The sequence below is a fragment of the Mobula hypostoma genome, chromosome 11 (genome assembly GCF_963921235.1).
Source record: "Mobula hypostoma chromosome 11, sMobHyp1.1, whole genome shotgun sequence".
Classification (NCBI taxonomy): Eukaryota; Metazoa; Chordata; class Chondrichthyes; order Myliobatiformes; family Myliobatidae; genus Mobula; species Mobula hypostoma.
This window is the reverse complement of record NC_086107.1, coordinates 18,738,352-18,750,886: the sequence shown is the minus strand read 5'-3', so window position 1 is coordinate 18,750,886 and position 12,535 is coordinate 18,738,352. Positions and strand designations below refer to the sequence as shown.

At 39.9% G+C, this 12,535-nt stretch overlaps 1 protein-coding gene across 8 annotated transcripts in view; it reads right to left on the bottom strand.

Annotated features, from left to right (window-relative positions):
• The window catches only part of LOC134353612 (protein kinase C-binding protein NELL1-like), a 1,036,586-nt gene that overhangs the window by 747,866 nt on the left and 276,185 nt on the right, over nt 1-12,535 (bottom strand). For all 8 annotated transcript variants that reach the window (XM_063061731.1, XM_063061736.1, XM_063061735.1 and 5 more), the window contains exon 11: nt 1,502-1,601. In XM_063061731.1, coding sequence (XP_062917801.1) covers nt 1,502-1,601 — 100 coding nt within the window. The remainder of the gene's footprint in view (nt 1-1,501; nt 1,602-12,535) is intronic.

Sequence of the window (12,535 nt, the reverse complement as noted above, 5' to 3'; positions counted from 1 at the left end):
GTGTCTAAGACATTTGCACAGTACTGTATATGGTGTGTTCTTTTGGTTTAGTCTGTAGTACCAAGGGTTATTAATATTCCTTCAATCAATCTACAATGTTAGAACTGGTTTATTGCACCATTTGACTTTCCACTGAGCTGAAAGCATTGTACAAGCAATGTCACCAGGAATACCACATGACAAGGACGCTAAAGACCATAAAATATAGGAGCATAATTAGGCCAACTGGCCCATTGAGTCTGCTCCACCATTTCACCATGGTCAATCCATTTTCCCACTCAGCCTCAATCTCCTGCCTTCTCCCTGTATCTCATCATGCCTCGACTAATCAAGAATCTGTCCAATGACCTGGTCTCCCCAGCTGCCTGTGGCAATGAATTCCACAGATTCACCACTCTCTGGCTAAAGAAATTCCTCCTCAACTCCATTCTAAAAGGACGTCCGTCTATTCTGAGGCTGTGTCCTCTGCTTTAGACTCCCCCACCATAGGAAACATTCTTTTCACATCCACTCAAGCAAAGCCTTTCAACATTTAATGGGTTTCAATGAAATCACCCTCTTTCTTCTAAATTCCATTGCGTAGAGGACCTGAGCCTTCAAACATTCCTCATGTGATAAGCCTTTCAATCCCAGAATAATTTTTGTGAACATCCTTTGAACTCTCTCCAACATCAGCACATCCTTTCTTAGATAAGGGGCTCAAAACTGCTCACAATACTTCAAGTGAGGCCTCGCCAATGCTTTATAAAGCCTCAACATTACATTCTCGCTTTTGTAAATTTGGGGCAACATACCAGTTTTCTGTAGCAACTAAAAGACACAAAGCTCACTACTCCAGCCATAACCCTTCCACTCACTAATTTCATGTCTCCTTTACTGAAAATCATTTTGTATGCTGTGACCATCTTAGATAAGAGTTTTTGTGAAGTGGTGACACCTAAAGTGAAGGCAGACAGGATTACAGTGATAGGCAATACAACCATTAGATTAGATAGATTAGGATAGATTTAGATTTAATTATCACATACACATCGAAACATCCAGTGAAATGCATTGTTTGCATTAACAACCAACAGACCCAAGGATGTGTTGGGGGCAGCCTTCAAGTGTCCTGGTCCTAAAAATTCATTTCTTAGAGATATTTCTAATGAAAGATGAACAGAGTTCTTTTCAACAAGGTGTTTACTAACTCCCATTGCAGATAACTCAAGGGCATTTTCTGGTCAGCAATTATTACTCAACCAACACCACAAAAACAGAGATAGCTCCTTTATTTTCTCTTCCTGCTGAACCATGCCACCTATGAAATAGCTGTCTTGTTTTTTAGAGAATGCTGAGGTACTTGAAGGTTTATTGGAAAAAGGTTTGTTCTACAGCCTATATTGTCCTAAAGCCAGAACATTTAAAACATTGTCAAGAAAGCCGAGTCTGAACAAGCACCCATGTTATAGACTGCAACAAAAAAGTGACTGGAATATTAAGTTAAAGCACTCATACTCACCATGGCATACATTACAGCATCTGTTTTCTGGCTGTATGCGTTCATTCAGTGGGCAATCCAGAGGGGGGCATGTCTCATGAACAATGACCATGGTTCGATTCTGCGGAACATTAATCAGAGATATTATTAAACCAATATTCCTTCATCTAGGTAGGAAGAATGTTATTTATTAACCTTTAATAAGTGTTAGATAACGTAATCTCAGTAACAGTTAAGAGTTCCTTTGTTGGATACTCAACAGTAATGCATCTTAAAGCCATTTTGGAACTCCTTCCATAACAATAGATTTAACCCTTACAGAACACAAATCCTTTTCAGAAAATGACATATATATGTCTCTGTGCCTTGTGAGAACACTTGTTATAATACAATATTGTCCAAAGTAAAATAAAGATAAAATTTAAAATGGCATACTCTAGGGGAAGAAATATTCTGATTGCTATGGCAAAGTAAACAGGATTTTTTGAAGGTATTTACCATGTTGCTGCATGCTGTTTGATCTATTGCCTTCCTTGAATCAAATATTAATATTATTTCTAACATTACTGAATTTCAATAGAAGCTCCACAATCAGTCATTTGCATAATCAGTTGGAGACTTTGGAAGAAATATTGGAAAAGCATTTTCTCTGAGAACTACAAGGAAGCAATTGTAAAGTTTTCTTTTCTCAGTAGGTTCACTATTTTGCTAAGTCTAGCACAGAGAGAAGATATTAATTTTGCCTTGACAGTCAATATACTCCATAGCAGCAATTCTTATTCTATTCAGTTATATGGACAGACCAATTCAACACTTATCACGGCCAGTTTCTGCAGGAAGTGCTGGTAAGAAAAACTTAGATTTCTATAGCACTAAAGTAGAATTTCCTGAGTACTTTATTGGGACATATATCAAACAAGACAATCCACATTGAAATTTGGAAATTAGGGCAGTTGAGGTATGTTTTAAGGTATTGCTCAAAAGAATTAGAAGAGATGAAGGGATCCCAGAATGCCAACCTTCAAAACAGTGGAAGAGTCAAAATCAGGAAAGGTCAAAAGGACTGGATTTATGATGGCAGAGTATAGTATTAATGGTAAGACTCTTGGCAGTGTGGAGGATCAGAGGGATCTTGCGGTCCAAGTCCATAGGATGCTCAAAGCAGCTGCGTAGGTTGACTCTGTGGTTAAGAAGGTGTACGGTGTATTGGCCTTCATCAATCGTGGAACTGAATTTAAGAACCGAAAGGTAAGGTTGCAGCTCTATAGGACCCTGGTCAGACCCCACTTGGAGTACTGTGCTCAGTTCTGGTCGCCTCACTACAGGAAGGATGTGGAAGCTATAGAAAGGGTGCAGAGGAGATTTACAAGGATGTTGCCTGGATAGGGGAGCATGCCTTATGAGAATAGGTTGAGTGAACTCAGCCTTTTCTCCTTGGAGCGACGGAGGATGAGAGGTGACCTGATAGAGGTGTATAAGATGATGAGAGGCATTGATCGTGTGGATATTCAGAGGCTTTTACCCAGGGCTGAAATGGTTGCCACAAGAGGACACAGGTTTAAGGTGCTGGGGAGTAGGTACAGAGGAGATGTCAGGGGTAAGTTTTTTACTCAGAGAGTGGTGAGTGCGTGGAATGGGCTGCCGGCAACGGTGGTGGAGGTGGATATAATATGGTCTTTTAAGAGACTTTTAGATAGGTACATGGAGCTTAGAAAAATAGAGGGCTACAGGTAAGCCTAGTAATTTCTAAGGTAGGGACATGTTCAGCACAACTTTGTGGGCCGAAGGGCCTGTATTGTGCTGTAGCTTTTCTGTTTCTATGGAACAAGGAACAGAGAATATTAATATTATTTTAATCCAGGGTGTGGCGATGGAGAGATTTGTCGACACAAAATAGAACTTTAAAAAGGAGATATTGTTTAATCTAGTATGGTGTTTATCATCCATCTTACTTTGAGAGGCAAAGGGAATTTAGTGCAAGGGAGGACAGGTTTTGAAGATCAAATTGAGGCAAGTTGGCCAGTTCTACATCAGAAATGTCCAACTTGAAGATAACTGTGGCATCAGTAAGAATTTCCTCATCAGATGTGTAGGATATTCTCAGTCCCATAATAATGGTGCAGGTATGAAGTTAGAAGCATACTCTGGGTCAAATATCAAACCAAGGCTGCAAATAGTCTGGTTTAGCCTTGGGGAGTTACAGGAAGAGTACTGGAGTTAATGGTTAGGGGATCTAAGACAGGGACAATAGATCCTACTGTTCTCACACTAACCTGGAGAAAAGTGGATGATGGACAAGCAGACAGGCAATTTTAAGACAATGGAGAGAGCCAATTGGGTGGTGTTGAGGTGGAGTTTACTTTCCTCAATAACTATGTGGAAAATCACATCTAAATGAGTAAAAAAACCATTTTCCTTTGCTGAATCTCTATATACCAAAAGTACCAAAAACAGGAACTGTTTCAGAAATAGGGGCACACTCTATTCACCTGCCAGAGAAAAATTCAGACAAATAACTAATATGATGAAAGGTAAAAGTTTTTCATTACTAAATTTACAATTCAGTGCATCTTTCATTTCTCTGACCTGAACAGCATTATCAAAAATGCGCAATAAATAACTGCCTGCTAGATTTGACATATTATCCTATAAGCAATCTTTTGGTTACCATGGCAGCATAGCTGTTAGTGCAATGCTGTTATAGCTTGGGGGCGCCATCCAGAAGGAGTTTTTACGTCTTCCCCGTGAGCATGCGGGTTTCCTTTGGGTGCTCCTGTTTCCTCCCACAGCCCAAACATGCACTGGTCAGTACGTTAATTGGTATTTGTAATTTATCTTGTGATTAGGCTAGGCTTATATAGGTGGGCTGCTGCGCATAGAGTCCATTCTCACGTACGGATGCGAGACGTGGACACTCACCAAGACAATGCGAAAGTCTCTAGATGGTTGCTATACACGAATGCTCCGGATGGCTGTCGATGGGAGTTTGCCACAGCACGTGACAAACGTTGAGCTCTATAACAACCTACCGATGCTCTCCACTTAAACCGAGGCGAGAAGACTGCAACTAGTGGGTCACTGTCTACGCCACCCGAGCTACCTGCCAGCCTAGTCATCATATGGGAGCCCAAGCACGGGAGGATGAACCCTGGGTGCCCTCCCAAGACTATGGTCAACACGCTCTTAGAAGACAGCGGCGCGGCTAATGCAGATGAACTGAACACACTGATGAGGGAGAGTCCATCCTCGTGCCCGACACCGGCCCCCTAGGCCTGAGTCGACGTAGTAGTACTAGTAGCTGCTGCGCAGTTTGGCTTATTGGGCCAAAAGGGTCAGTTCCATGCTGCATCTGTAAATAAATAATTCTTACAAATCTATTGGTTCCCATGAACAGATGCACACAATTGCTGTAATAAATCACAGCACCAGACTATGGAACTGGTAGGAGAATCTGCATTCATGAGTATTTTCCACCCCATATCCCCTACGATAATAAACACTTAACATGAGCAAAATGCCATTTTATTCCTTTCAGACTTCTTGATAAAATGGCAGGAATCTTGAGCTGGTCTGTACACAATACGCTGAATCTCTTGTGGCTGTACAGAGCAGGAGGAACCTGCCCAGGCAAACAAGAACACAAATAGCTTCTGCAATTTGTGAAGATGACATGCATCTCTCAGCCAGGAGGATCTGCAGAGGATCATCCCTTGAGCCGCTGTTCTGTCACCTACATTAATCGCCTGTACAATTGATTGTTGCACAAATGTCACTGCCCTCACAAAGCTCTTCACATCAGCATGAGATATCCCAGAAACTTGAGGCAAACAAAACAGCAAAACTGTGTAATCAAGCAGGCTTTTTATCCACCCAAGTAAGATGCAAATTGACAGAGTTAGAAATTATAAGGTATAATGATCACTTTAGTGCACTACACAGCTGGATTTGATCAGAAAGTCCCTCACAGAAAGTAATTGGGTACTTCTAGATTTTAATTTGTGTATTCTCTGAATAATATACATGGAGACTGCCCAAATTGTCACATAGATCAGCCTTTTTAAATCACGTGCTTGTTATCTTTGCATTGGAAATTTTTTCAATCTTTGCAATGGAAATCAACCATTTTACATCAGAAAGGTCAATGGAGAGTCATCAAATAACTTTTAACGACTGCTACAGAAACTTCATGTAACTGTTTACAAATTATTGCCATTGAATCCTCTTGCACCAATGTTTTGGCATTTTTGCAATTAGGCTGACAAGAAGGAAAAATAGAACTCCATCAACAGTCTAATTTTTGACTGCTCAACTAATTGATAATTGCATAATATACTTCTCAAAAGTAAGAGAATTGCAAACCAAAGACTAGGTTCATTCGGGGTCTCAAAGAGCAGAAAATATCCCTTGCAGATCACAATTAATAAATATTGTTCAATTTGCCCAAAGTGAAGGTGATCATAGGATCAAAACTAAGGGAGAGAGCTTCCAAACATCTCTGATCTGGCATTGATAATTGAGCAAGATATTTTTGATAAATTTCCACAAGTGAAGACTGGGGTTGAGAGAGATACAGATTAGAGGTTAGCTTTATTTGTCACAGGTACGTCGAATTATCGAAACACACAGTAAAATGTATCATTTGCATCAAATCAAATCAGCAAGTATTGTGCTGGGCAAGTGTTGCCATACTTCCAGTGCCCACACAGCATGCCCATAACTCACCAACTTGAACTGCACCTCTTTGGAATGTGGCAGGATTCCGGAGCACCTAGAGGAAACTCATGCAGTCACAGGGAGAAAGTATAAACTCTTCACAGGCAGCAGTGGGAATTGAATCCTGATTGATAATTGGTGGTGCTGTAAAGTGATGCTCTGCTACCACACTACCTAATGGTACCTACTGGATACTATGTGAGTTATTGGCTGCTAGCAAGTCTGGTATTAAATTAAATCATGCAGCAAATCAAATAGCTTTATTAATGAAATATTTCAGGAGCAACTGTCTGGGTTTAAATTATGAATGTGCAATTTCTATTTCTTGTGTTGTTACACCAATATTATGCAACTACACAACATGATATTCTCAAGCCATGACTTGAATTGAAGAATATTGAGTTGAAATCGATGATTTGTGACATGTTAAACTAAGCTGTTGCTGTTGTAATTTAGTTCTGAAACCCAATTATTAAGAGAAGATTCGCAAAAATTAGAATGCATAGGAGTCGATATGAATCTATTGTAGAAGACAGGAGTTTGACAAGGTCAGAAATGGATAATAGGTCTGTAGTCAGCGTCGCATAATGCAAGCATTGGTGTCCCTTAATATCTGCAAAAAGCCTACTTTACCCTGGATTTATTAACAGCTTAGATATGAGGGAAAAGTGTTTCACAATCATATTAAAAGGCTGGTTAATAGTAATTATTGAAGCAGAAACTGAAATAGACAGAAAGCCTTGGAAAATTTTAGAGAGAAAGACAGAGTTTGATGTACAAAGAGATGATATAATCGACCTCTGACTGATGAATGATGGGAAGAAGGTAGGATCTGTGTTTGGAGCAAAGATATTTTGGTAACCAAGTACAGAAATCACTGATATCCACATTGAGAGGGGCTCAAACAAAATAAAAACAAATGGGTTGATGGCTTATTGTGCCAAAGGGATGAAAACTTCGGTGCTGTTGGAGGTCCTTTTAGGGAGCTTCACATAGATTCACCTAGCCTAAAACAATTAAGTACTGAGGATGGCTTTCACAGAGCACTCCATGTGCTCTTGAGCAAAGCAAATAATGAAGATTAAGAAAAAGTCTTCATATCAGAAGGGAGTAGTAGTAAATCATAAAACGTAAAGGATTATTTGAGGTGTTTACAGTGATCGAAGTATTTGATACGGCAGATTTTTGAAAAGCTCTTTTCTAAGGAGCAAAGTCCAGATGGTGGAAAGGGGTCTTTAATAATCATGTAGGGCCAGTGAAGACTGATCTTACAAAGTATAATGTTAAATAAAATTTGGAATAGTCTTCTCTAAACTCATAGAAGTGCAATTGTCAGGTCTCTGTGAAACAAAGGCATTAAAAAATAAGCAAGTTAAATATGTGGGCCCGTGGTGAGAAAATTTGATCTTTGAGGGGAGATTATCTTAACCTTATTCCTTCTTGTAATAATAGTACAATAACAAAGGTAAATTTTTCACTCAACAAGAAAATAATGCATTACAAATGATGCGATGTTTTTGCCATCTGTTTACTGATATCAGTGACCCAAGAATGAAATGGTTTCCAACTAATGCCATTATTTATTCAGGTCATTGCAAGAATATAGTCTTAATTAGTACTCTGTGCATTAGCTAATATAGGTCAACTCAAATGATCCAATATAAAATGCTAAACACTATTGTAAAACCTGTAGAATGAATAATTTACTGTACCTACATTAGGAGGGCAAAGGAGCTTCGTGGAAAGGAGTTTACAGCCCACATATTCAGAAACTGATCATGTTTAATAACCCACTGAATCATGGGAGAACCAAAACTCTGAATGTTCAAGCTGTGACAAGAGACAAATGAGCATGATTTGCTATTTTAACCATGTTCTGCCTTCTCCAAACCACTTGGTTTATGACTTCCATTGAGTTATCACATTCATAATACTGTCATAAGAGAAAGGCTCTGTCTAGAGATCTCTCCCATACCTTTGGAAATGGAGTTAATCAACAACTTTTGGATCAGTTAACTTTCCTTAGAAAAAATAATTCAGTAAAACATATGTAACCTTCAGACTTGACCAGCCCTCGTTCGTCTAGGGGAATCAGCCTTCAGCCCCGCCAAACTGGGTAATCACGTTTGTGTGGATGCTGTGTAATGTACCCCCAGTAACAAACCCACAATGCAAAATATCAGACAGTACACCATATGCAGTTAAATGACAGACTTTATGAATCTTAATCTGAATATAGGGTTAGTAATGAAAATAAACAAAATAACAAAAAGGTCCAAGTCAAAGTCAAAGTTCCAGTTCGAGCTCACTCAGTAGTCATCCTTTCACCATCAATCTCCTCCGAATATTACCAACCTTCGGACCCTCAGATCCCAGTCCATTCAATCCAGTGTTCTACCAGCTTTCTGTACTCACATCTTCCCTCTTCATTTCTCCTCGACAAAAGACCGCGAAAACCCGGCTCCCAGACACACAAGAAAGAACAACATGTCCTCATTGGCTAACCCTTGCATACCAAACCCTGTTATCTCCTAGCCATAACCCAAACATTGCTGCTACAGAGAAACCGTTACATCAGCAGTGAACATTACAGAGAAGCCATTACATTAGCATTAGCAGTGAAATATTACAAAGAAGCCATTACACATACAAACAGGGCTCCTGGATGAATAAAGGACTTGTTTGCTGACAGATGGCATTTGACATCAATATGTGGTTAGAGACCTTCAATGGAGGGTCCCAGATGCAGTTAGCTCATTTCATTGAATACACAGCTCAAACTGAGAAGTTGAAAAGTTTGTATTCAAACCTACAATGGAACCCTATTTCATTAGCCTGGTTGGTCACAAATTCTGCCTCATGGGATCCTCATTTGATTAATCCCCACATCCTCTTTTGCCATTTACTAGCTACCAAAGTCAGTAATTCTACACAGCCATAAGTAATTCAGCAAGACATCATTCCTAAACATGCAATGGTAAATTCTAAAATGAACAGAAGAAAGGGAGGAGGGGGCAATATTATCATAGAACATAGAAAAGTACAGCACAGTCCTTTCTCCATAACGTTCTGCCAGTCTTCTCCAAGATCAATCTAACCCTTCCCTTCCATATAGCTCTCTATTTTTCTATCATCCATGTGTTTATCTGAGTCTCTTAAATGCCCCTAATATTTTGCTTTTACCACTATCCTTGGCAGTGGGTTCCATGCACCCACCACCCTTTGTGTTAAAAACCTACCTCTGACATCCCCCTGTACTTTCCTCCAATCACCTAAAAATGTTCCCCTTTCATATTTGTCATAAAGAAGGGACAGGTACGTATTTAATGGCATCTTGGAATCTGAGCTCATGCCTCTGTGGAGATTAAAATCTTAATCCAGCACCTTAGACCACTCAGTTATGCTACATGTCCTTTGAGTCTGCTTAACCATTCACTAAATTCTCAGTCGCCTTCAACTCCCACATGCAGTATATCAAAAGTCTGCCTATTTTAATCCTTAATATATTCAATGATTCAGCCTCCACAACCTCCGAGGGAGCAAATTCCAAACATTTACTGTATATTGCACCTGAAGAAGAAATTCCTCTTCCTAATCCTAAATGACAATTGTTCTGAAACTATCTCCTCACCAGATTCCCCCACAATGGAAACAGCCTCTCAGTTGTCATCTTGTCCAGACTCCTCTGCATTTTATGTTTATATAACAATACCTTTTATGTTCCTGATATCCAAGGAGTATCAGTTTAATATGCCCCACTCTTCATCACGTCAACCCCTTCAGACAACATATTAACCTGGTGAACCTTTTCTGTATTACCTCTAAAGCAAGAAAACTCCTACTTAAATGTAATAAACAAGGATATAATGCCCACAAAATGCTGCCTGGCCTGCTGAGTTCCTCCAGTATTTTGTGTGTGTTCAGATTTCCAGCATCTGCAGATTTTCTTTTGTTGGGGATGTAATGCTGTTGTTTTATGAGGCATTTGTCAGATCAACTTGGAGTATTGTGAGCAATTTTGGGCCTCTTATCTAAGAAAAGATGTGATGGTATTGGAGATGGTCCAGAGGAGGTTCACAACAATTATCCTGGTAATGAAAGGGTTAAATGTACGGAGTGTTTGATGGCTCTAGGCCTGTACTCATGGGAGTTTAGAAGTGTGAGAGGATCTCACTGAATTTCATTGAATATTAAAAGGCCTAAATACAGTGGATGTAGAGAAAATGTTTTCTATAGTGAGGGAGTCTAGGAACCGAGGGTTTAACTGCAGAATAGAAGGATTCCCATTTAGGATAGAGATGAGGAGGGATTTCTTTAGCGGTGGTGAATCTGTGAAATTCATTGCCTCAGACAGTTGTAGATGCCAAGTAATTGAGTATATTTAAAGCGGAGGTTGAAAGGTTCTTGATTAGTAAAGGTGTCAAAAATCATGGAGAGAAGTCAGTAGAATGGGGTTGAGAGGGATAATCAATCAGCCATGATGAAATGGCAGAGCAGACCCAATGACTTAATGGCCTAGCACTTGAACTGGTGAGAATTTAAGCTATTGACTCCTGCTGCTGTAAAACAGAATAACGACCTTGTATTTTACTAAGCAAGTTCTGAGCCATTTGCAAAGCTAAACTTTCTGGCTATTGACTCAACTTTTCTTATTTGTTTTCTGCAATTTCCCCTCCCCTCTCCTCTTGGACAGGATACAAAAGCTTGTAAAAGAGTAACCCCAGATTTGAGGATATCCTCTATCCCACTGTTAACAGATTCTTAATGGACTTCTCACATTCTAAAAACGAATTCCCATTCTCCCAATCTACCTCGTAGCAGCCTTTGTATTTTATTTGGTTACTGACTCTTTTCTTTCTCTGTAGCTACAATACTGTATTTTGCATTCTGTTTTCTTTTCTCAATGCTGATGTACATGTCAATGTCAATGTCGATATGATCTGCTTGGATGGCAAATAAAAGTTTTATCACTGTATCTCAGAGTACAGTAGGTAACAATAATAAATTATTGTAACATTTCAAATTATTTCAAATTTGGGGTAGCACAGTAGCATAGTGGTTACTGTAACACTATTACAGCACAAAGGAGCCAGGTTCAATTTCTACCGCTGTATGTATGGAGTTTGTACATTCTCCATATGACCATGTGGTTGTTCTGGTTTCCTCTCACATTCGAACTCTAACCTATCAAATGGTGAAATGGAGTGGATGTGGAGAGGATGTGGAGTACCTGGAGGCATATGACTATATAGGCAGAACTCAGCATGGTTTCCTTAAAGGAAAATCATGCCTGACAAACCTATTGCAATTTTTTTGAGGAAATTACAAATAGGCTAGACTAGGGAGATGCAGTGGATACTGTATATTTGGATTTTCAGAAGGCCTTTGACAAGGTGCCACACATGAAGCTGCTTAACAAGATAAGAGCCCATGGAATTATGGGAAAGATACATACGTGGATAGAGTGTTGGCTGATTGGCAGGAAACAGAGAGTGGGAATAAAGGGATCCTATTCTGGTTGGCTGCCGGTTACCAGTGGTGTTCCACAGGGGTCCATGTTGGGGCCGCTTCTTTTTATGTTGTACATCAACGATTTGGATTATGGAATAGATGGCTTTGTGGCTAAGTTTGCTGATGATACAAAGATAGGTGGAGGGGCCAGTAGTGCTGAGGAAACAGAGAGTCTGCAGAGAGTCTTGGATAGTTTGGGAGAATGGGCAAAAAAGTGGCAAATGAAATACAATGTTGGAAAGTGTATGGTTATGCACTTTGGCAGAAGAAAAAAACGGGCAGACTATTATTTAAATGGGGAGAGAATTCAAAGTTCTGAGATGCAACGGGACTTGGGAGTCCTCGTACAGGATACTCTTAAGATTAACCTCCAGGTTGAGTCAGTGGTGAAGAAGGCGAATGCAATGTTGGCATTCTTTTCTAGAGGAATAGAGTAGGGAGCAGGGATGTGATGTTAAGGCTCTATAAGGCGCTGGTAAGACCTCACTTGGAGTACTGTGGGCAGTTTTGGGCTCCATATTTAAGAAAGGATGTGCTGACTTTGGAGAGGGTTCAGAGAAGATTCACTAGAATGATTCCGGGAATGAGAGGGTTAACATGAGGAACATTTGTCTGCTCTCGGACTGTATTCCTTGGAGTTTAGAAGAATGAGGGGGGACTTCATAGAAACATTTCAAATATTGAAAGGCATGGACAGAGTGGATGTGGCAAAATTGTTTCCCATGGTGGGGGAGTCTAGTACGAGAGGGCATGACTTAAGGATTGAAGGGCACCCATTCAGAACAGAAATGCGAAGAAATTTTTTTAGCCAGAGGGTGGTGAATCTATGAA